The following is a 24,705-nucleotide window of genomic DNA, read 5'->3' on the forward strand; positions in this document are numbered from 1 at the left end:
CACATGAAGAACTGTTATGTCTTCTTAGAGAATTGACTCTGGTATCATTATGCAATGCCCTTCTTTTTTCCTGATAACTTCCCCTAGAAATTAATAAAGATAGTAACTATATACTATATAGATATAATATACTAACTATATATGTATATAACTACATATCTCAAACTAGCTCGAGCAACAAGAGAATTTATTAGCTTACAGGACTGGTATCCATAGATAACTAGCTTCAGGTAAGGCTGGATCCAGGGTCCAATAAGGCGGTCAGAATGGCTTCATTTTCTTCCTCTGTGATAACTTCCTTTCCAGGCAGGCTTCTCCCCCTAGTGGTGAGATGGTGTCCCACAGCTCCAGCTTGACCTCCTCAAAAAAGCACCTCTTTCCCCAAAGCCCTAGCCGAGTCCCAGGTCTCACTCTTATTGGCCTGACTTGGACCATTTGTTCATCCCTAAACCAACAGCAGTGGTTTGGGTTGGCCAGGGATAAAATTCCCCCAACCCCAGAAACAGGAAGTGAAAGTAGCCCCATTTCAAGCACACAGATTGGCATTGGGATGACCACAAACTTGGTAGCTTAGAATAGAAATTTCTGAAGCCAGAAATCCAAAATCAAGGTGTCAGCAAGATGGGTTTCTCTTAGAGACTCTGAAGGTAAATCCACTCCACGCCTCTCTCTAAGCTTCTGCTGGTCACCGGCAGTCCTAACGTTCCTTATTGTATATCACTCCAGCCTCGACCTTCGTCTTCACATCACCTTCTCTGTGTCTCTTCTTCTTAAAAGGACACTGTTCACTGCATTCAGAACCCACCCTAGATCCAGAATGATTTTATCTCAAGATCTTTCACTAATAACCTCTGCAAAGATCCTATTTCCAAATAAGATCGCACTTTGAAGTTCCTGGTGGATGGGGTGATATCAAGGGATAATCGGGGTGGCCAAATCATAAGATGGTCACGACGGGTGGGTGGTCCAGCCCTCGTGCTCTGACACTCTCCCTGCCCCCAGCTGTAGGGCTGCTGGCCTCCATGGCCACAGTGCTCCTAGGGGGCATCCGGGCATCCAGCCTGCTCTTCCAGAGGCTCCTGTGGGACGTGGCTCGGTCTCCCATTGGCTTCTTTGAGCGAACGCCCGTCGGGAACCTGCTGAACCGCTTCTCCAAGGAGACAGACACGATAGATGTGGACATCCCAGACAAAGTTCGGTCCTTGCTGATTTACACCTTCGGACTCCTGGAGGTCAGCCTGGTGGTAACCGTGGCGACGCCGCTGGCTGTTGTGGCCATCCTGCCACTGCTGCTCCTCTATGCTGGGTTTCAGGTAGGGAGGGGCTGGGGAGGCTCCTGGCACCTCAGCCAGTCCCCTGTCCCTGGGCAGGAGTCAGTATAAAAGGGTCTGCCCCACTAGGCAGTTGGGGCCACCCCTAAAGAATTCCCAGAGGCAGAGACACCATAGTCTGTTTCTAACACCGATACTTGTACATCGAAGTTTTTAATATCGAACATTTTGTCTTGTTGTTGCTGAAATGAGCTCCCTCCTCTGCAGTTATCTGGAAACTAAGAAGCCATTGCAAGGTCTCAAAGACTGTATATAAAGCTAGACGCTTTCAGTTGCCAGAGCCAGAAAACGACTTGAATTAGCTTAAAAAGAAGAACAGAATTTAATGGCTTACGTGCAGTAGGTGCAGTGGCCAGCTGCTGCCAGGACACAGCCACTCTCTTTGCTCAGTGGTTCTCAAAGTGTGGCCCTGGACCAGCAGAGCATCACCTGAGAGCTGGTTAGAAATGCACATTCTCAGGCCCTGCCCAGGACCAACTGATTCAGACATTGTGGGAGTCAGGCCCCCAAATCTGGGTTTTTATAAACCCTCCAGGTAATTCTGATGCATTCTAACATTTAGAACCACTGGCTTAGTTCTGCTTGGCCTACTTTTGCACACGCTCTCCTTAGGGATCAAGTCTGATGGTGCCTTGCAACCTTATACTCACAGCATCCCACCTTAGCAACCCCAACTCAAAGAAACCTTTTCTCCAGCTCAGCATCCATATATCAATCCCAGGGAAGATTCTGATTGGCCCTTTATGGAGCACGTGTTCATCCCTGAGCTAATCACTGCAATCAAAGGGGTACTTTACTCTGACTGGTTAGACTGTATCATGTGACCACCTCTATGATCAGGTCCTACAATTGACAGCCCCACCCTCTGGAAATCAGAAGTAGAACAGAAAAAAACCATGATAGACAAAAACCACAGTCACCACTGTCCTCCACAACTACCCCAGGTCTTCTCTACATCCTCTAAAATTGGGAAGGGGCTGCTTCTTCACTGAGAGCTTGGAAGTCAGGCAGAGGTGGATTTGAATCCAGGCTCTGCCACTGACTGGATAGAGAAGCTTAGACCAGCTGTTTAATCCTGCTGAGCCTCAGGGGTCCTCACCTGTAAACTGTGAACGCCACCAATGCCCACCTCACAATTACAGAACACTGTTTTTAAGGAACCTGGCATGCAGCCCACCTGCCAGCTGTATACACCTGCAACCTCAAACAACAACACATAGTGTCTGAGCATCATAATGTTCCCAGCACCTGGCATGCAACCCTGGAGTTAAAGAAATGAATCCGACTTGGCAGACTGCCTTCCTTGCCCTGTACAGTGTTGTTCCCATGGTAACTGGCCCTAAGTGAAGTAGTTGGCCTTAGAGCTGGGAATGAGCTATTTACACCAGATTAGTGGTTTCTCAACCCTGGCTGTATGGTAGAATGACCCGAAGGCACTGTAAAAACACCAAGGCCAAGGTGACACCACCAGCGATTCTGAGTGAATAGTTCTGGGTTAGGGCGCTGGAGGTGTTTAAAGCTTCCCAGGTGATTTTTTTTTTTAGAAAGAACCATGGAATTATGATTTTGCAAAGAAATTGGAGCCCACAAAGCAAGCCGGTAACAAAACCTGGTCCGGGGCCCTGCACTTGGGGTGGCCTGTGTCCGTGACTTCTTCCCTTCCCACCTGCCCCACTCCAGAGCCTGTACGTGGCCCCCTCGTGCCAGCTGAGACGCCTGGAGTCAGCCAGGCACTCCTCCGTGTGTTCCCACGTGGTGGAGACGTTCCAGGGCGGCGCAGTGGTCAGGGCCTTCCGGGCCCAACGCCCCTTCGTGGCTCAGAACAGTGCCCACCTGGATGAAAGCCAGAGAGTCAGTTTCCCACGGCTGGTGGCTGACAGGTACAAAGGGGGCGGAGAATACCTTGAAACCTATCTGTGTCCCCAGAGAGTATCATACTGTGTGGCCAGGGAGGTCAAGTGGCCCGCCCAAGGTCACACAGTGAGGTAGGGATAAAGCTGAGGCTAGATCCCATGGGTATATTTGGCTTATGCTGCGAGCGGTGGAACCTGGCCCTAGCGGTCCCCAACAGCAGGTGGGCAAGGAGGCATAGATGTCAGCAAAAGGCAAGAAGTTTCTGTTGCCAGGCCACTGGGCCAGCCTCTGTTGCCTTGGTGACAAGACAGCTACATAAGCATCTTCAACCTCTTTTCAGTATTAAGCAAGAATGAGAACACAAGCTTTGAACATAGAGAGACATAGTTTCAAATCCCAGCTCTGCAGCTTATGAGCTGGGTGATCTTGAGCAAGTTACATAACCTCTCTGAGCCTCATTTTCCAAAGTGGAATCGTGCTCACAGGGTAGTTATAAGGATTAAATACATTCATAGCCAATACTTGTAACATGCTCACCGCATGCTCGGCACAGTTCTGTACACTCTACATGGATTAATTGATTTAATCCTATTTATAACCCCATGAGGCAGACTGTTTTATACATGGTGAATCTTAGGCACAGAAAGATTTAAGAACTTGCCCAGGGCCACAGAGGGAATATGTGGTAGAATCAGGATTTGAACCCAGGGAGTCTGGTGCCAGAGTGTGGAAGAGGATCAAGCACACAGTAGGTACTCAGTAAATGTGAATTCTTTTCTCCTTTCTGTCCAGGTCCCCAGTCAGCTGGGGTAACCTGCCCTGTCCCTTCCTGGAGTCCTAGCCTTGGGAGAAGGAAACTTACAAACATTTAGAAAACACCTACTATGTACAAGGCTCAGTGATTTCCACACTATGTGTGGCATATCTCATTTACACCTCTCAACTGTAATGAACCAGATGTTACTGCCTTTCACAGATGGGTAATCTGGGGTTCAAAGAAACAAAGGGACTCTCCAAGGCCAGCCATCTAGGCAGTGGATCTTTGTTATTTATCTGTTAGTTGGTTCATTGAGAAGCATGACCTGTTGGAAAGGCTACGTGCATTCTGGCATCATTCAGACAGATGTGGCTTTAAATCCTGGTGCTTATTATGTGTCTGGACTTAAGCAAATACCCAAACCTTCTGAGTCTCAGTGGTCTCAGCTGACAAAAGGGGACAAACAACATCCTTCTTTGTGGGGTTGTTAGGAGGACTAGCTGTATCGGTAGTAAAGCCCAGAGTTTCCTAAAGATAGGAAGTTTTACCTGTTTGGTTCATGGCTGTACCTCCAGCACCACCAATATGCATAGCACATAACAAGTCCCCAACATAAATCTGTTGAATGAATGAATGAATGGTAGGGGAGGAATTTAATCAAAGGGGATGCGTATTTATTCATCCATTAGTGTATGGTGGTTGAGTACCTACTCTGGGCTGGGTCCTATGCTAGTACTGGGAACAGAGCCATGAATGAGACAAAGCCACTGCCCTCATGGAGCCCACGATCTATTGATGGAGACTGAGAGTCAGGACTGATTAAACAGTTGAATTGCGAAGACGGATAACTGTTATGGAGGAAGTTATCAGTGATATGTTCGAGAGAAAGGGAGGAGCCGTCCAAGATGGCTCTCTGAGGAGGTGATGTTCGCTGTGCATGAACATAAGATGTTGGCCCTGTGAAGATGAAGGTTGGGTGGGCTCGGTCAGGAAGCACAAGGGTATGTGGCGTGGCACCTCCCAAGCACAGAACATCGGCAGCATGGCAAAGCTTTCCTAGGGCACCTACTGTGTGCCAAGCCCTGAGCCAGGTACAGGTGAGACAGGACCGTGTCAACTCCCCCCACCGAGCTTGGGCGGGGCCTGGGCTGTGGAGGAGACCGCGGCCGGGACCCGCACGATCACTCGAGCTAGCATCATGATCAGTCCTGTGCCCAGAGGAGCAGGACCCGCAGAGAGGGCCCCTGCTGACCCCGCTGTCACCCGCCTCCCCCTGCAGGTGGCTTGCTGCTAACCTGGAGCTCCTGGGGAATGGGCTGGTGTTTGCCGCTGCCATGTGCGCCGTGCTGAGCAAGGCCCATCTCAGCGCCGGCCTCGTGGGCTTCTCTGTCTCCGCCGCCCTCCAGGTATTCCTGAAAGCCCACCCTGTGTACCGGGGAGCAGGCAGAACAGGGACAGGCAGCACCCTGCCGGCCAGATGGGACCTTCAAGGACCCAAGTCCAAACTACCAGCCAGTGAGGAAAGTATGGCTCTTACAAGAGCTTAGTTGAGGTGACCTTGAGCAAGAGTTTTCCATCCCCAGGCCTCAGTGCGCTCAGCTGAAAAATGGGGTAGTAATCTCTTCACTTCACTCGTTGAGATGAAGTATACAGAGTATATTTTCAGTGCATTTTTTGTTATCTATTAATAACAATATTTAATATCAGATCATGACATCTATAAAGGAAAGAAGTATGTATGTAACACTCATTATGAATGAGGCATTGTTCTGAGAGCTTTATAAACATTAACTGACTTAATCCTGTCCCAACCCCATTAGGGGTACTATTATCACCCCCATTTTACAGTTGAGGCAACTAAGCTTAAGGGTGAAGCAAGGGAAGAAGAGGCTGAAGTATGATGGGGGGTGGGTATTACTCTACTGCATGGCCCGGAAGGCCTCAGAGGGGCGGTGTGAGCCGTGGCCGGAAGTCCCGGGGAAGAGAACAGCAGGAAGAACAGCCCTGGGATGGTGTCTGGTGTGTTAGAGGGACAGCAAGCTGGTGGTGTGGCTGCAGAGTGTGGGTGAGGGCCAGATCGGAGGGAAATGAGCTTGGGGAGAGGAGGGAGGGCTGGAGCAGGGAGAGCGCGTGGGCCCCGGTGGGAAGGTGGGCATGGGGTCACGTGTGATGAACTATCAGTGGATGAAAACCTCTCAAGATGGAAGTCAGCGGGCCGGGCTGACTCAGCTGAATCAGCTCCAAGTCTGAATAAGGTTCCTCAGGTATGTTTAAGATTTCTTCATATGAATCACCTCCAAGGTGTCCTTGGGAGGGTCATGCACCCTCTCTGGTCCCGTCTCCCCACCCATATTGAATCAGGTTGGACAGGCTGATTGATGTCTGAGGGCTCCCTCCTGCTCTGCATACTCTGGTTCTACTGAAAGGACACAGGAGTCTGTGGCTGCAGCCAAGTCCAGTCCCCTTTTCTGACCCGGCCCCGCCTCCCAGCCTCTCCCCCAGGGATGCAAGTGGGGGTAGCCTTGCTCAGCCTGCCTGAGGTGCCTCCCCACACCAGGTGACCCAGATGCTGCAGTGGGCTGTTCGCAGCTGGACGGACCTGGAGAGCAGCATAGTGGCCGTGGAGCGGATGCAGGACTATGCCCAGACGCCCAAGGAGGTGACGGGGGCGGGCAGGGGCAGAGAGTCTGTCTGCCCCAGCGGGACAAAGAGCAGAGGACAGTGGGCCTAGGCAGACGTCTGCCGTGGGCTTTGGAGCCCCCACCACTGAAGGCTGGAGTCTCAGCCAGGGCCGCACTAACGGTGAAGAGCATGGGGTCTGCAGCCAGGTCAAACCCTGGGTCCTTTGCTTCGCACGCAGGACCCAGGATTGGGCACGCAGGTCACGCCTCTGAGTGACAGGGGACATGAGAAAGAGCAATGTCATGGCCATCTAACAGCCGCATGATAGCAACATTACAGGGACAGAACAGCAGAGCCACTGACAATGCTGGGTCCACTGGAACGGTCCAATGAGATCTTACTAGCCCCATTTCACAGATGGGAAAACCAAGGCTTAGGGGGTGGAGCGACCTGTTCAAGGTCACAGGAATACCAATGGCAGCATTGGACTACCTGTTGCACAGATCTGCCCTCTTCGTATAGACAAAAAAGAGAGCCTACCCCTACTAGAGAAAGAATATTAATTCACAATTAACAGTGGCCAATAATATTTTTAAAAGATAAAGAGTAGCCATCACCATCGTTATTTTTACGACACCAGACATTTGTTTTTAGCATTTGCTATGCGCCATGTTTATAAAATAGCAGTCAAGATGCCCATTTTATGGAACATGAAACAGACTCCAAGCGGTGGGCCTATTTGTGAGAAGCCTGGGAGAAGGCTCCTCTGACCCAGGGTCCCTTCTGCCCAGGCACCATGGACACTGCCCACCTGCGCAGCCCGGCCCCCCTGGCCTCAAGAGGGACAGATCGAGCTCCGGGGCTTGGGGCTGAGACATCGACCCGAGCTCCCGCTGGTCGTGCGGGGTGTGTCCTTCAAGATCCACGCGGGAGAGAAGGTGAGTGGCTCTTCCATGCCTTCTTTTTCATGGAAGCCAGGCCACAGGGAAGCTGGAGAGGCCTCGGAGCCACGGCCACACTAGGAGCACCAGCTGCCTCCCCACATCCCCACCTCAGGGCCCTGTGTCTTCAGACCCCCCATACCCAAAATTGAACTTATCTTCCCCAAACCCGGTTGGATGGGGGATGGTTAGATAGGGGATGGATGGTTGGATGGAGAATAGATGGAAGGAAGGGTGATGGTTGGATGGGGGATGGATGGTTGGATGGGGGATGGATGGAAGGAAGGGTGATGGATGGGGGATGGATGGACGGAAGGGTGATGGTTGGATGGGGGATGGACGGGTGATGGGGGATGGGGATGGATGGTTGGATGGAAGGGTGATGGTTGGATGGGGGATGGATGGTTGGATGGGGGATGGATGGAAGGAAGGGTGATGGATGGGGGATGGATGGTTAAATGAGGGATGGACAGGTGATGGGGGATGGGGATGGATGGTTGGATGAGGGATGGATGGAAGGAAGGGTGATGGTTGGATGGGGGATGGATGGTTGGATGGAAGGGTGATGGTTGGATGGGGGATGGATGGTTGGATGGTAGGTAGAAGGATGAGGAATGGGCAGAAGGAAGGATGAGGGACAGAAGGAGGGGACATGAACAGAACGACATGGGGCTGGAAGGAAGGATGAGGGATGGTAGAGGGCTGTAGCTGGAAGGACAGGGGACAGGAGGAACGAAGGAAAGGTAGGGGTATCGAAGGAAGGTTGGGGGAATAGATGGGAAGACGGGGGAGATGTGTTGGGAAGAGGGGAGGATAGAGAAGAATACACGGACAGGAGGTTGGGTAGATCGCAGGATGGATCTATGGAAAGGTGGACAGATGGAAGGATGGAGGTTCAAAGGATGAAGGGTAGATGGACGAACGGACCTTGGGTGTAGGGGAAACATCTCACAGCCAAGGCTGTGACCTCCTTTCTTCTGGCCAGGCCTGGTCACAATGAGCCTTGCCTCCTGTCCCCTGGCAGGTGGGCATTGTTGGCAGGACAGGGGCCGGGAAGTCCTCCCTGGCTGGGGGCCTGCTGCGGCTCCTGGAGGCAGCTGAGGGCGGGGTCTGGATCGACGGAGTCCCCATCGCTGATGTGGGGCTGCACACACTGCGGTCCAGGATCACCATCATCCCCCAGGTGAGGCCTGGGCACAGGGTGGGCAGAGGTGGGAGTGTGCCTGGGCCCAGCCCTGACCCACTCCCCATCCTGGCCAGGACCCCATCCTGTTCCCCGGCTCTCTGAGGATGAACCTCGACATGTTACATGAGCACACGGACGAAGCCATCTGGGAGGCCTTGGAGACCGTGCAGCTCAGAGCCCTGGTGGCCAGCCTGCCCGGCCAGCTGCAGTACGAGTGTGCCGACCAAGGTGATGACCTCAGGTAGGTTTGTCCCACCATGACCAGGACCTGAGGGAAGCTGGGGGGCAGAAGCGGTGTAGCCAACACCCCCCACCAAGGACAGTCTGCCCTGGAAATCTGCCTTCCCCATAGGTTATCAACCCCATTCTATTAATAATCACAGTGGGAGCCCCGGTCCTTAGAGCAGTTCCAAACTGCAACACAATCTCTGAATATCAAGTTTCTTTTTCCTAAATTGGTTTCTAAATTTATTTGGTGTCAAAACCTAACCTCCCCTGACACCAGGCTACTTATAGTCTTTAGCCCACTCAGCACTTATTTTGCTGTAGAAATAACGTGTATGATATTGACCCCATGCTAACTAAGGGTTCACAGATGCCTTAAAAAGCCTTTTTTTAAAATGCAGTAGAAACACACATTGTGAAATTTACCATCTTACCCATTTGCTTTTTTTTTTTTTTTATTAAGTGAGATGCGGGAGCTAGGGAGGCAGAGACAGAGTCCCGCATATGCCCCGACCAGGATCCATCTACCCATCTGGGGCCACTGCTCCACTGCTCAGCAACTAAGCTATTTTAGCACCTGAGGCGAGGCCATGGAGCCATCCTCAGCACCTGGAGCCATGGCTGTGGGAGGGGAGGAGGCGGGGCGGGGGCGGGGGAGGCAGAGGGGTAGAGAGCAGATGGGGGTTTCTCCTGTGTGTCCTGACCAGGAATCAAACCCTGGGATTTCTACATGTCGGGCTGACACTCTACCACTGAGCCAACTGGCCAGGGCCATCTTACCCATTTTCAAGAGTACACTTCAAAAGCGCCAAGCGCATTCACAACAGTGTGCCACCCATCTCCGGAACTTTTTTATTTTGCAAAACAGAAACTCAGGACTCATTAAAACAGTTCTCTATTCCCCCCGCCCCCCAGCCCCTGGCATCCCTCATTCTACTTTGTTTCCATGCACTTGACGACTCTAGGTAACTCATTGAAGTGGATTGTTACATTGTTTGCCTTGTTGTGTGGCTGGCTGATCTCACTCAGGGAATGTCCTCCAGGCTCACCCATGCTGCAGCACGTGTCAGAATTCCCTTCCTTTTTCAGGCTCAGTAATATTCCATTGTGTGATGTGACTACACCACAGTTTGCTTATTTACTCACCTGCAGGTGGACGCTTAGATTTCTTCCACTTTTTGGCTATTGTGAATAACGGTGCCATGAACAAAGGGGTGGAGGTGTGTGCCTTTGTAACTGAGATGTTCTAAAAGCCACCTGCCCCGAAGGGGTCAGGGTAGAGGGCTGGCTGGTAGTGGTTTCTGTGCACCAGAGAGGCAGTGCAGCTTGGCGGCCTCACTTACCAGTTGTAGGACCTTGGTCAAGTTACCTAATCTTTCCTGTGCCTCAGTTTCCTCATCTGTAAAATGAGAATAACAGTCCCTACCTACCAGTACAAGGATTGAGTCGTGTATGTCAAGTTGTTGACACAGTACCTGGCATACAGGAAACAATAAATATTCGTTTTAATCTTCAAAGCCACACTCTGTCACTGATGCCACTGTGCAAAGTTGGCATCTGAGTCTTGAGACTTGCCCAGGGTTGAGGTGCGCGGCCATCAGGTTCCGGGTCTCTGAAGTGTTCTCGGTGAGAGGAAGCTGAGCACGGCCGGAAGCAGCTCTGGACACCCTCGGGCCACTGGCCATGGGGCTTTGAGCCTCAGCTGCTCCGTCTGCAATTAGAGAGAAGCTACTGCATGCTGAAGGCTTTCTCTGTGACTAGCACGCCAGGGAGCACTTTTATGTGATTGATCTCGTCCTTATGACCCAAGAAAGGACTCGTTAAGAAACACCCAGTGGCCTGACCTGTGGTGGCGCAGTGGATAAAGCGTCGACCTGGAAATGCTGAGGTCGCTGGTTCGAAACCCTGGGCTTGCCTGGTCAAGGCACATATGGGAGTTGATGCTTCCAGCTCCTCCCCCCTTCTCTCTCTCTGTCTCTCCCTCTCCTCTGTAAAAAAAAAAAAAAAAAAAAAGAAACACCCAGCTTTGGCCCTGGCCGGTTGGCTCAGCGGTAGAGCATCGGCCTGGTGTGCGGGGGACCCGGGTTCGATTCCCGGCCAGGGCACATAGGAGAAGCGCCCATTTGCTTCTCCACCTCCACCCCCTCCTTCCTATCTGTCTCTCTCTTCCCCTCCCGCAGCCAAGGCTCCATTGGAGCAAAGATGCCCTGGGCGCTGGGGATGGCTCCTTGGCCTCTGCCCCAGGCGTTGGAGTGGCTCTGGTCGCAGCAAAGCAACACCCCGGAGGGGCAGAGCCTCGCCCCCTGGTGGGCAGAGCGTGCCGGGTGGATCCCGGTCGGGCGCATGCGGGAGTCTGTCTGACTGTCTCTCCCCGTTTCCAGCTTCAGAAAAGTAAAAAAAAAAAAAAAAAGTGAAAAAAAAAAGAAAAAAAGAAACACCCAGCTTTGTGGTCTTTATGAAGACTGAGTCAGTATATTCGCAGCACACAAGGATGTGTCTGGCACCTGGTAAAGACTGGGAAATAGAAAAGCCCTTTCACAAATGGGGAAACTGAGTCACAGTGGGTTTGAGTGACTACCCTAAAGTCACCATCGTCAAAAATGACAGGATGGGAATTTCTACCAACTCTGTGGACTGGGGACCCACATGTGGGAACACATGCCCACACATCCAGTATCTGCGGCTGTTGTGACCATTCATGGGCATGCCCTGCCAACCCTGATAGGCAGACACACAAACGCTTGGCCTGACTCTCCCACTCATTCCCAGCCTGGGCCAGAAACAGCTCCTGTGTCTGGCACGTGCCCTTCTCCGGAAAACCCAGATCCTCATCCTGGACGAGGCCACGGCCGCCGTGGACCTGGGGACAGAGCTCCAGATGCAGTCTGCCCTCGGGAGCTGGTTTGCCCAGTGCACAGTGCTGCTCATTGCCCACCGCCTGCGCTCCGTGATGGACTGCGCCAGGTAAGCCCCCCACGCAGCTGAGACCAGGGACCCCTGCAGGGCAGGAAGGCGTCAGGTTCCGAGGTGAAGTGGATTATCAAGTGCCCATTGTACAGGTGGCAAGACTGATGCCCAAAGGGGAAGGGATGAGTCCAAGGACATATGCCCAACAGGTGCTTCCAACCTGGCTCTCAGGGCCAGGAAACGCACAGAAAACCAGACTCCTAGGGAACGAACCTCAGAGCGGGCATGCTGGAGGAGCGGCCGAGTGTCCCGGCTGGAGTCCAAAGAGCTGTCTATCTCCCTCTCTCCTGCAGGGTGCTGGTCATGGACAAGGGGCAGGTGGCAGAGAGTGGCAGCCCCGCCCAGCTGCTGGCCCAGAAGGGCCTGTTTTATAGGCTGGCACAGGAGTCAGGCCTGGTCTGAGCCAAACCTCTCACCCTGCCCCCACACCAACCCGGAGAGATGTGCCATGCCCTGGAGATACATGTGACCTGGGCCATCAGTGGCCCTGTAGTGTTGACTGTCAACCTCTCTCTGCTCTTGGGTGGGGGTGTGCATGGCAGGGAAAGTGGACGATCATCACAGGCCCAGGAGAACGCAGCAACCGCCAATGTTGAACTGACAGTAGCCCATCCAGCCTTGTCCATCCTGGAGCCAAAGTGGACAGCAGCTCTCAGCCTGCCCTGGCTGCCCACTGGACTCACCTGGGGACCTCAAGGCCGGGCCACACTCAGGCTCCACCACAGACCAGTGAAAGCATCATCCCTGGGGCTGGGCCCATGGTGTGTGTACTTTTCCAAATTAACCCTTTTATTTTGAGATGACTGTAGACTGACGAGCAGTTGTAAGAAATAATCCACAGATTATTTCTATGGATTATAAATAATCTATGTGTACCCTTTCCCCCCATGTCTCCCAATAGTAACACCTTGAAAAACCACTAGAGCGGTATCACAACCAGGATTTTGACATTGGTACAATGTACCAACCCTGCTCAGAGTTCCCATCCTGTTTATACTCATGTGTGTGACTCTTACACAGCCGTGTCATGCGTATAGGTTGCATCCACTACCACAGCTGGGATACTGAACACTTCCATCACCACGGGGACCCCTGGGGTTGCCATTTTCCAACCACACCCCCTCCCTCCCGCCCTGCCCGCAACCCCTGCTGTGTTCTCCCTTTTGGTATACTGTATATTTTTTAAAGCTCCTCGTATAATTCTGACATGCACCGGGACTGAACTCCACGCCTCCTGCTAATCCACCAATTCTTGTTGGTGGATCATGAGCTCCAAAGAGCACCTTGTTTGAATTGGACACAAGAGCTGCAACTCACAAGAGCAGCGGTTCTACATGTATTTCCGATGGCTTTAGGCGACCCCTGTGTCTTGTCGACCAACAATGGGCCCCTCCGGGCACAAACACACATCTGGCATGCAGGCTCATTTCCGAAGGCGAGAGAGGACCCAGGACTTCTCGGCCCCCACCGGGAGGATCTGCTCAGGACTTGGCATCATAGGTCATGCATTTGTTTGTTCAAGACCAAATTCCGGCTTGTGGGGGGAGCCCGAGAAGCAGTGAGAACACCCAGGGCATTTCTGTTCACGCTTCCGCTCCCGAGGGGGCCATGTGGGAGATACTTCTGGAGGTCAAGGTCAGGTGGGGTGGAGGTCCAGCACTTGCGTCCGTGAAGGGCAGCACACAGCACACGTCACTCGGGCCCGTTTCTGACGGTGGTCGGCATTCTAATGTGGGGCTTAGAAAGCTGGCTTCCAGGGCCTTCAGGAAGGGGGACTAGTCTGCAGTAGCCAAACCTGAGGTCCCCCAGACATAACTGACTGTAACGGCAGCGTGAGGAAAGAGACAACCAGGTTCTTCACTGACCTCATGGCGCCGCTGCAGGGATCAAGTAAGTTACTACGGAAAACGTGTTCCGAGCTGAGCTGCGCACAAAGTAAGTGCTCAATAAACAAAGGTTCGCTGGTACCATGACCGCTGTGTCTGAGAGCCTCTGTGGGGCGGCAGGGAAGGGAGTAGACACCAGGGTTTTCTTAACCTCGTCACTACCGACACGTGGAAGACAGTTCCCTGCTGTGGGGCCATCCTGTGCTCTGTAAGGTGCTTAGCAGCCTCGCTGGCCTCCACCCACTGGGAGTAGCATCCTCAGCTCTGGTTGTGCCAAATGTCTCCAGACATGGCCAAATGTCGCTGGGACGGTGTGGGTGGGGGACAAAAATCACTCAGCCGAGTCACTGGGCTAACCACTGCCATCAATAACGCCCTGATACTTGGGCCATGGCTGTGTTGGTATGTCATGAGGGGCCTGTGGCCACACACCTGCTTGCCAGGACACAGAGCTGCTCAGCCTGTCAGTCACAGGGACTTTTTCTAATGGCACATCCTGACACAGGTTTTAGCTCAGTCCTCCAGATCTAACTGCACCTTCCAATTCCCCTGTGCCAAGATGGGGCCAGAAGCACGTTTTTATGACTTCACATTGGGGTAGGGCGTCTGCATCCCTTGCCTGTCCCTCCTCATGCCTGCAAAGCGCTGGCCCCACCATTGCTAGCAATCCCTGGCTCCATTTTACAGATGAGGAAACTGAGGCTCAGAGAGTTGACAGGACCTGCCAAGGCCACTCAGTAAGTGGCAGAGTGGGGATCTGCCCTTGGGGCTAGCTCCGAAGCCCAGGACACCCCGCGGGGGTCGTCGGTCCTACTCTGAAGCATGGGAAGGACCAGACACAGCACTCCTCGTTTCTCTGCCAGGAGCTGAGCCGCCCGACGGCCCGGCAGAGCGACCGCCCGCAGGGGCAGCAGCAGGGGTGTCCTTGACAAACCCCCTACGGATCATTCCAGGGTCACAAAATACTGCTTTCACGGAGGGAGAGCGTTTGCCAGGGAGCAGAGTGTGGGCCACAGGAGCCAGCGCCCACGAGAGCCTGCTAACAAGGCTGCTGTTGACCCTGCACGGCTCCTTGGAGACCAGCCTGCACGCCACCCAGGCCATTAGCCCCTGGCATGGGCTCCCGCCAGCAGAGCCTGGTTGGCAGCGAAAGCAGACCCAGGAGATGGGTCTGAACAGATGAATGCCCAGCTCCTGTGGAGCTGCCATCGTCAAACGGAGAATGGAGCAAGCAACGCTGACATCTGGGGGAAGACGGAGGATGCTGGGGCGGGGCTGCTCCCCGCGCATCAGAAGAGCAGAGAGGCGGGTGGCTGGACTGGACTGGCCTGGGTGCTGGCCAGGGGCCACTGAGGGCAGAAGTTGCAGGAAGCCAGGCAGGGCAGGGCCTGGCGGCTGGGCTGGCGGCTGCCCTGAGATGGGGACCACGCACAGACCTCCCTGGTCAGTGCCTCTCAGCAGGTCATCAACCTCACCCGCGTCCCACTGGTCACTGTAAACACACACAAAGCCCTGCTCTAAATCCCTGTCACAGCCTTCCAGGTGAGCCTCACACCAGAGGAGGAAGGTGCTATCATTCGCACCTTAGTAGGATGCTTTGATGGGGGAGGTACTATCATTAGGCCCCTTTTACAGATGAGAAAACTGAGAGGGTAAGGAAGTAGGGACTGAACAGGCGGTCCAGCCCCAGGGCTCCCATCCTAACCACCTGCTCCACTGCCTCTCACACCTTTTTAGTTCTAAAACACCACCTCACTAACAACAGAATTTTCTAGAATCCCACCAGAAGAGAAGGAAAGGGTTTCCATTACTTAATGAGCTGGGGGATTACGTGCAGGCGCTCACTGTGTTTTCCCAGGACCCAGCAGGAGCAGTCCACAAACGCGGATTGTTTGGCTGAACAGATGAAGGAATGAATGGAGAGACAGACAAAATGTGAACGAGTGATGGCATCACTAGGCTGGAAGGTGCCCTGAGGGCTTGGCACGGTGCTGGGTGCTTCCCTCCAATCTGTTCCCATCCTTCCAACTACCTGGCCAGGTGAATGTGATGTTCCCAGTTATACCAGTGAGGAAACCACAGGTCCTAAAAGTCAAGTTCTACAGCCCCGGCGACAACACACTTGGCCCAGGGCCTGGCACAGAGGGCCGAGTCCCAGATCAAAGAATGCAGTCACGGAGCACGTGCTGTCTGTGCCCGTGCTGGAGGTGGGGACTCAGCAAAGGATGAACAGATGAATGCCCAGCTCCTGTGGAGCTGCCATCGCCAAACGGAGAATGGAGCGAGCAACGCTGACATCTGGGGGAAGACGGAGGATGCTGGGGCGGGGCTGCTCCCAGCGCATCAGAAGAGCAGCAGAGAGGCGGGTGGCCGGACTGGACTGGCCTGGGTGGTGGTCAGGGGGCCACTGAGGGCAGAAGTTGCAGGAAGCCAGGCAGGGCAGGGCCTGGCGGCTGCCCTGAGATGGGGACCACAGGAGGGCTCTGACTGTGCTTCTGCTGGGCGGCTACGGCTCCTTGGTGGGGAACAGATTGTGTGTGTGTGTGTGTGGGGGGTGGCCAGGGACAGAGGCAGGAGACCACTGTGTGTGTGTGTGTGTTGGGGGGTGGCCAGGGACAGAGGCAGGAGACCACTGTGTGTGTGTGTGTGTGTTGGGGGGTGGCCAGGGACAGAGGCAGGAGACCACTGTGTGTGTGTGTGTGTGTGTTGGGGAGTGGCCAGGGACAGAGGCAGGAGACCACTGTGTGTGTGTGTGTGTGTGTGTTGGGGAGTGGCCAGGGACAGAGGCAGGAGACCACTGAGTGTGTGTGTGTGTGTGTTGGGGAGTGGCCAGGGACAGAGGCAGGAGACCACTGTGTGTGTGTGTGTGTGTGTGTGTGTGTGTGTGTGTTGGGGGGTGGCCAGGGACAGAGGCAGGAGACCACTGTGTGTGTGTGTGTGTGTGTGTGTGTTGGGGGGTGGCCAGGGACAGAGGCAGGAGACCACTGAGAGTGTGTGTGTGTGTGTGTGTGTGTGTGTGTGTGTGTGTGTGTGTTTTGGGGGGTGGCCAGGAACAGAGGCAGGAGACCACTGAGTCGGCTGTTGTTTGGGACCAGCGTGGCAGCAATGGGAGGAACGACAGCTAGTCAGATCCTGTACGTATTTGGTCTGATTCTGGAAGTCAACAAAAACTTGCTCTAGGACCCAACACAGGGTGAGAAAAAGGAACAAGCAGCTCAACACTGGGAAGCAGGAGGCGGGATTCCTCACCACTCCCAACCCGGCCCGTGGAACCCCTTCCCGTGGGAAAACCATGTGAAACTGAGTGCAGGGCCTGGCATCGAGGTGCATAGCAAAGCTCACTGCCCCCCTTCTCCTCCCGGGGCACGAACGCTCGTACCCAGAGGAGCAGGTGCAAAGGGGCCCACCACCCCAACCTGTCTCTAGCTCCACACTCCGAGGTTAACGATGCAACCTGCCTCCTTTCAGAATGGACTGAACTTGAACCCAGCCCCAGATTTCTCCTGAGCAGGCAGCTGTCCCACCACACACACTGACGGGTACACCAGGTCACACCCTGTTCAAGGATCTGGGATATTAATACTCAGGGGGAGCCTCGAGGCAGCACTATACCTACCTCCCATTCAAAAGTGACTCCATACGGCCATCCGAATACTCCTCAATCCAGTGGTGATAACCTCCCCAGCTTCTTACCCTCCCCCACCCCAGCACCTCCACGCTTCTGTCCCTAATGCAAGGCAACACTCCAACCCAGCACAGCCACGCTGCAGGGAGCATGGTGCTGGGACGCGCCAGCTGCACATGAACTTGGGCGTGGTTTGGGGGTGCAGCAGCAGTAATGGCGTGCTCCCCCAGCATGGGCATTCCTCACTATCCAGACTCACCCGATTCAAACTGAGAAACCCAACACCTCAGTCTCACTACCCTGCTATCCAAAATCCAGACAGCGCACGAACTCGCGGAGACTTCTCGTCCTTACGTACACCCCTGCATTCCCCGGCGTCCTGTGGTCCGCTGTGGCCAGCAGGCTGTTAGTGGAACCGACTCACTTCATTTCTAGTCTGAGACGCTTAAGGGTGGGTGTGAGTCACCCACAGTCTCCCTCCCCCTGCTGTGGTGACCTGGAAGCCCCCTCTTGAGAGGCAATGTCGTAAGTCTGGATGTCCCGGTTGTTGCACGGAAGGCAGGGACCCTGCAGAGGCACCTGACCCTCATCAAGAAACATGAGCGAGAAAACCTTTGCGTTCATTTCCCAAGAGTTTATGGCTACAGCACGGCCTAGCCTAGCCTATCCTGACCAATACAAAGGGATTCTCAAGGGTAATCTGGCCACGTGATTGCCGCCTTGACATAGTGTCTTAGAACCGGACCTGGGCCACACAAGCCACCGCCCATCACTGCTCATCTTCACAACAATCCCATCATGCAGGTGCGATCAGCTCCACTGTCCAGACGAGGCCACTGAGGCGCAGAGACTAAGGACTTGCCCAGGTCACACAGCCAGCACAGGACAGGGGCAGGACTCGAGCTCGGGTCTGTCTGACCCACAGCGCTCAGGCTCTGTCCACTATGCCAGGCTGACGCCTTCCTGAACCCCACCCAATTCCTAACCGCTAGCTTCCCGCCTCCTGAACCCCACCCAATTCCTAACCGCTAGCTTCCCGCCTCCCATAAGAGCTCCCACTAGAGGTGACATGTTTGCCAGAAGGAAAGAAAGGGAGATTAAACGGGCATCCCCGGCAACTCCTGGGAGGTGGCTGAAACCCGGGCTGATGCCCCAAAGAAAAGGGAGTCGTCATTTAGAAAGAAATAAAGTATTTTCTTTTTACTGAAAATTGCTTGTACATGTTCTCATTTCCAGTGTGAGTCATTACAAAAAGATCCCCAAGAGAAACTTGGTTTATCTAATGTGAAAGAATGGTATAAGTTACAAAAAATAAATATGTATTTCCACAAAGATGCTTCTGTGGGTTTGAAGTCAGCAGCGTCATTCATAGCAAGTATGAATCTTGGGGAGGCAAGGACCTCTCTCTGCTTTTTGGGTCTTCCTCTGGTCTCCAACTGCGAGACCTACGGTCAGGCCTTGAAGGTCTCCAGGCCTCCGCCGTCTTCCAGGGACATGCAGACCAGCTGTCAGGTGCCGGGCCAACTCGGCTCTTCCCTGGGAGTGCTGCTCCCTGGCCCAATACTTCCGCTCAAGAAATAAAAAGATAGTTTCCCTCTTGGGAGCAGTCTTTAGAAAGAAAAAGAAAAAGAAACCACTGATATTCGTGAACAGGTTCTTTCCTTGTCCTGGAAGACACTCAGGAACTAAACTTCAAGTTCTCCACACTGCCACCTTCAAAAGCTAAGCAGAGGCCAAGGGTGAGAAACAAACCTGAAAACGAGGAGAGGACTCCACAGAGCCCTTTACAGTACCGCTGGTCATACCTGGAGGTGCCCAGCGCTCGCGGCTCTGAGTGCTTCGTAACCACAAGCACGCCTCTTCCATGTACCTAGAGGTAAACCCGTTAGGGCCACGGGCAGAACGAGGCAGGAGCAAAAGCGAAGACAAGACTGCCGTGGGTAAGGAGGTGAGCAACCAATGTGGGAAGTCGGCACCGAGAGGGGTGCCCCCAGCCCTGCGGCTCCAGGTCCGGCTCCCCTTAAGTCCAGCCAAGTCCTGTCGGTGAGAAGGACACGGTGACGAAGCTGTCTCCGGCCTGTGGAGCACCACGGCTCGGGGCGGGCGGCGCTGGGACGTTGGTTCCCAGGGACTGGGCACCCGGAGGACCAGATGGTTGGTAGGAGGAGTGTCCACGGCCCTCAGGACGCTGCCTGAGGGTGAGGATGGTCTTCACCAGGCCCCGCCTCCAAATGGCGGCCCCGAGGACAGGAAGCGTTCTAGGTAGAGCCAGACAAAGATGTCAGAGGTGCCGGACAGCAGCCGGGGGGCGAAGACTTGGAATCCCAGGCTTTGGCTGGGCAGATGTGAGGCAGCTGGCTGGATTTGGTCACTAGCATATTTTATGCAACCACTTTCTCCAAAAGTCTGGCTGCTACCACGTCCCTGTAGAGCACCCAGAGCACGAGCACACGCTCCCAGGGGCGTGAGAATGCACGTGCGTCTTGCGGGGTAACAGGCAAGGAAGGTGTGCGTGGTTTTGGTGGGCTGCTGTTTCTCCACAGCCACTTCCAGACAGCCAACCAGATGGTGGCTGCTCTGTGTGTTTTTGGTTTTTTGGGTTTGGTTTTTCTTCCCCCCTTGGTTTCAGTACATGGGAGGCTTTAGGTTCCCAAGGAGGCTGACTCATCCTGGGAGATGGCATGGATGTCCTGCAGGTCAAACAGACGCACCGGCTCCAAGGCTTACACCAAACCAGCATCTTTGGCCATGCTGTAAAAGAACCCCCTCCGCTGCAGGAGGTCAGAGGGCAGGCCGCACTCCCGGATTTCTCCTCTGTCCAGGACGATCACCCTGCGAGAGGAGGGGATGCAAACATGAGTGGCAGGGGCGGGGTTGGCCCCTCACGCCCCCAAGAGCCCACCTTGGCAAGTCCCCGCTTTGGATCAGGCCCCGAGCACTTTCTGTCAGGGACTGCGGCAGTAGCCTTCCCACTGGCCGCCCGTTCTCAATCCCCACATCTAGTCAGTGTCAAGGTCCTGAGGCACCATGCACGCACCGGCTAGCACCTTCTCTATTTCCTTCCAGGCACAACTTGCTTTTACTTATTTTTGTTAACTATTTGCTTATTTTTACTGATTTTGAAAGAGAGAGAGGAGAGTGATGAGAAGCATCAACTCATAGTTGTGGCTCCTCAGTTGTTCATTGACTGCTTTCTCCTATGTGTCTTGACTAGGGGGGCTCCCGCCGAGCCAGTGACCCCCTTGCTCAAGCCAGCAACCTTGGGCTGCAAGCCAGTGACCTACGGGCTTAAGCCAGTGACCTTGGGATCATGCTGACCCCACGCTCAAGCTGGTAAGCCTGAGTTCAAGCCAATGAGCCTACGTGCAAGCCAGTGACCTTAGGGTTTCTAACTTGGGATCTGGGTATTCCAGGTCGACCCTCTAACCACTGAGCCACCACCAGTCAGGCATTTTTATTTATTGATGTGTTTACTGTCTCTCTCTGCACCCAGAACCCAACTAATCTATCGGATCCCTTAGGCAGGCTCTTTGTCTGACAGAACCTGGAACAGGCCCAGCTTTGTGGCAGGCACTCCACATGTGTTGACTGAATCAACAATTGAGTGGTATCAAAATACCTGGTACTCCCCGGGATAAAGAGAGTCTCCACCAACTGGGGCTGTCACCGGGCATAAGGGTAGTTGTTGAATGAAGAAAGAAATGATTGAACTAATGAATGAGTCAATGAGTGGGGTGTACACCAAGGCCTAGGCCTTCCGGGCCAGGGGCTTCACCTTGTGTAGTCCATGATGGTATTGAGACGGTGGGCGATGGTGAGGACTGTACAGTTGTCGAACTGTGTCCGAATGGTGTACTGAATGAGGTCATCTGTTTCCAGGTCCACGGCCGCCGTGGCCTCGTCCAACACGAGGATCTTTGTCTTCCTCAGCAGGGCCCGGGCCAGGCAAACAAGCTGGCGCTGCCCAACACTTCACCAGGAGAAAAAGACCAGGAGACAAAATGTCAACCCCCCCCCCTGACCCTGAGTCCTGTCCTGAGCTAGGAGATGGGGGCCAAGACACGTGGAGTTGCTTAGAGAGGACAGCACGTCCATTCCCACACTCCTGCCTATGGCGGCCATCACTGATCGATCAGAATGTTCTTCCCGTTGAGCTAGAAGCGGGCTCAGAGTCATTCTCAACACAGGGCTGAGAGTAACACCCAAGATATTTGACCAGCTCGGCATGGGGAGTGTGACAGAGAGCACAAGGGGCCACATGTGCAGGCGCTCACAACCGACTCTGGACTCAGCTGTGTGCCTTGCTGTGGCCAGTGGGGTGCTGGCAAGCATAATGCCAGCAGAAGCCTGACATGGGAGCGCACGTCGGGGTTTCCACACTCTTGCACCACTGCCATCACTTTGACAACACACCTGGGCTTGTCTCCTGGAGGGTGAGGGATACGTGGAGCACACCCTAATTCAGGGGTCCCCAAACTTTTTACACAGGGGGCCAGTTCACTGTCCCTCAGACCATTGGAGGGCCAGACTATAAAAAAAACTATGAACAAATCCCTATGCACACTGCACAGATCTTATTTTAAAGTAAAAAAAACAAAACAGGAACAAATACAATATTTAAAATAACGAACAAGTAAATTTAAATCAACAAACTGACCAGTATTTCAATGGGAACTATGCTCCTCTCACTGACCACCAATGAAAGAGGTGCCCCTTCCGGAAGTGCAGCGGGGGCCGGATAAATGGCCTCAGGGGGCCGCATGTGGCCCGCGGGCCGTAGTTTGGGGACCCCTGCCCTAATTGCTCTAACGGGGGTCAACCAAGTCAATCAACAGCCACACGAGTGAGCCCAGCCAGGAAACCTGGTGAAACCCGGTTTACAGATACTGAAACAGGTTCGTCTGTGACAGAGCCGGGACTCAAACCCAGATCTGACACAGACACAAAAGGACACAATGTCCCAACGCGCTGACCGCGGTCGAGCTGAGGCGAGCCCGCCCGCCCCCACGACCGACCTCAGGTTCTCCCCGCCTTCCGCGCACTCGTGGTTCAGCTTATCCGGAAGAGCCGAGACGAAGTTCTTCAGGTGGGCCAGCTCCAGCGACGTCCACACGTCCTCATCCGAGTACTGGCTGAAGGGGTCCAGGTTCATGCGCAGAGAGCCCGAGAACAAAATGGGGTCCTGCGTGGAGAGGAGAGAGCAGACGGCACGTGAGGCTCACGGCAAGCTGGCCACGGGTGGGGCCGAGAGGCGGGGCGCGGGGAGTCCTTGCTGGAATTGTTCAAGGTGGGGCTCCAGAGCGCCTCGGAACCACTATTTCTGGAGACATTAGTAACGAAACAAAATCTGGAAAACTCTGGGTTAGGTGAAATAAAACAGTACTTTTTTTAAGACTTCCTAGAGCCTTCAACAGGCAAATGTGTCAGGAACCTTCCAGAAAGGAGACACAACATGGGGAATGCCTAACTGTAAAGCACTGTGGGTTCCTCCCTGTCCCCTGCCTCCAGAAAAGAATCTTAGAAGAAATTTTAGGGAAAATAGCACTAAAAAGCAGTGTATTAGGGAATCAGCACCTTAAAAAAAATCAGTCTAGAAAATTCTTCTTTCTTTCAGCACTTGTAAGGATTAGAGCCCTCGTCCTGACTGACAGCCAGCAGAGGAGCCGGCGTCCCAGACCCTAGTAGATGCTCAGGAAACTGCCCACCGGGTGGCAAGCGAAGGAATGTGACCTGGTTAGTTCCCCTGTTATTTACATGCTAAGAGGAGGTTCAGTGAAGACATACAGCATAATTTTTATAAAAGTACTATAGCAGGAACAAATTTACACTTGTACGCTTTTAGAGGGACCCAGCACACCCCGTGGCCTCACGCAGACCCCACCTGGGGGATGATGGTGATCTTGAAGCGGAGATCGTGCAGGCCTATCTTGGCGATGTTAACACCGTCGATAATGATCTCTCCCTCAGCAGACTCGTTGATCCGAAACAAGCCCAGGGTCAGGGATGACTTCCCGGCTCCCGTCCGCCCCACGATGCCAACCTGCGGGACAGGAAGGGCCCAGTGTGCGGTGGGAACACTGCTACCTGGGCGATGCCTCCAGCCCTGGCGCCCGCACTTATCTGCCCCAGAGCAGGTCAGTCACCGAGTCGACCCAGCGAACACCACAGTCCTCTCCCTCCCCGACTTCTAGAGACACTCCTAGAGGCTGTTTGGTCGAAGGTCAGAAAGGACTCCCTTTCTCTTTGCTAGTTCTTCATCTAAGTTAAAATTATCATTAGGTCCTCTTAAAAGCTATTAGAGACCTCCAAAGACACAGGCGTCAGGAAAGAGAAATTTTAAATAAGGTCCTCTGATTTTCTTTTTTTTTTTTTTTCCGAAGCTGGAAACGGGGAGAGACAGTCAGACAGACTCCCGCGTGTGCCCGACCGGGATCCACCCGGCACACCCACCAGGGGCAACGCTCTGCCCACCAGGGGGCGATGCTCTGCCCCTCCGGGGCATCGCTCTGCCGCGACCAGAGCCACTCTAGCGCCTGGGGCAGAGGCCAAGGAGCCATCCCCAGCGCCCGGGGCCATCTTTGCTCCAATGGAGCCTCGGCTGCGGGAGGGGAAGAGAGAGACAGAGAGGAAGGAGGGGGTGGGGGTGGAGAAGCAAATGGGCGCTTCTCCTATGTGCCCTGGCCGGGAATCGAACCCGGGTCCTCCGCACGCCAGGCCGACGCTCTACCGCTGAGCCAACCGGCCAGGGCCAAGGTCCTCTGATTTTCAACTCAAGATAATGTTAAGTAATAATCAGGTATTTCCCTCACACTGTTCTCTTTTCTTCAGTTCTTTGATGGTGAGTTTCCCGCCCCGAGCTGCTGAAGGAGCTCCAGGATTCACGGAGACTCCCCTGCACCTCTCTCTCCGTCCCAGCTGCGTGAGCAAAAGGAGGCTACGGATGGGACCTGGTCTCCACTTACCCTGAGAGAACTGGGCTCCCGCATAATGAGTAACATTCCTGACATGCAAATGCAACTCTCCCTTCCACCTGGCTCTTGAGAGGTGGGCTTCCTCTACCCTCTAACAGTGATGTCACAGAGCCGAGTCCCACGATGTAACGGAAGCCATACAGTCTCAGTGAGACCACCACCCACGCTGTTCCTTCCCTCGTTTTAAGTCAGGGAACTCAGCTCACGGGAACAGAACACCCTGAGCCCGGAGGAAGGACGTTTAACAAGTCCGTATGTTCAGAGATAAAAGCACCGTACCCCAGAGAATGGCCAGGGAGACCCATGGTCTAGTTCCAGAGGAGGGTCTGAGGGTCTGAGG

At 53.9% G+C, this 24,705-nt stretch overlaps 2 protein-coding genes across 3 annotated transcripts in view; one reads left to right on the forward strand and one right to left on the reverse strand.

The window, feature by feature from the left end:
• Positions 1 to 13,849, forward strand: part of ABCC6 (ATP binding cassette subfamily C member 6) — a 55,807-nt gene extending 41,958 nt beyond the window's left edge. Inside the window, exons 23-31 of the mRNA XM_066382545.1 lie at positions 1,003 to 1,313; positions 3,012 to 3,211; positions 5,222 to 5,348; positions 6,500 to 6,601; positions 7,356 to 7,502; positions 8,530 to 8,688; positions 8,766 to 8,932; positions 11,686 to 11,880; positions 12,177 to 13,849. Of these exons, the coding sequence (XP_066238642.1) occupies positions 1,003 to 1,313; positions 3,012 to 3,211; positions 5,222 to 5,348; positions 6,500 to 6,601; positions 7,356 to 7,502; positions 8,530 to 8,688; positions 8,766 to 8,932; positions 11,686 to 11,880; positions 12,177 to 12,285 (1,517 nt within the window). The 3' untranslated portion in view covers positions 12,286 to 13,849. The remainder of the gene's footprint in view (positions 1 to 1,002; positions 1,314 to 3,011; positions 3,212 to 5,221; positions 5,349 to 6,499; positions 6,602 to 7,355; positions 7,503 to 8,529; positions 8,689 to 8,765; positions 8,933 to 11,685; positions 11,881 to 12,176) is intronic.
• A 4,718-nt stretch (positions 13,850 to 18,567) lies between these two features.
• ABCC1 (ATP binding cassette subfamily C member 1 (ABCC1 blood group)) overlaps positions 18,568 to 24,705 on the reverse strand; it is a 150,168-nt gene continuing 144,030 nt past the window's right edge. For both annotated transcript variants that reach the window (XM_066382556.1, XM_066382555.1), the window contains 4 exons: positions 23,276 to 23,434; positions 22,410 to 22,576; positions 21,170 to 21,364; positions 18,568 to 20,226 (listed from right to left, as the gene is read on the reverse strand). In XM_066382556.1, coding sequence (XP_066238653.1) covers positions 20,118 to 20,226; positions 21,170 to 21,364; positions 22,410 to 22,576; positions 23,276 to 23,434 — 630 coding nt within the window. In that variant the 3' untranslated portion in view covers positions 18,568 to 20,117. The remainder of the gene's footprint in view (positions 20,227 to 21,169; positions 21,365 to 22,409; positions 22,577 to 23,275; positions 23,435 to 24,705) is intronic.

This window comes from Saccopteryx leptura, chromosome 4 (genome assembly GCF_036850995.1).
Source record: "Saccopteryx leptura isolate mSacLep1 chromosome 4, mSacLep1_pri_phased_curated, whole genome shotgun sequence".
In the NCBI taxonomy this organism is placed as follows: domain Eukaryota; kingdom Metazoa; phylum Chordata; class Mammalia; order Chiroptera; family Emballonuridae; genus Saccopteryx; species Saccopteryx leptura.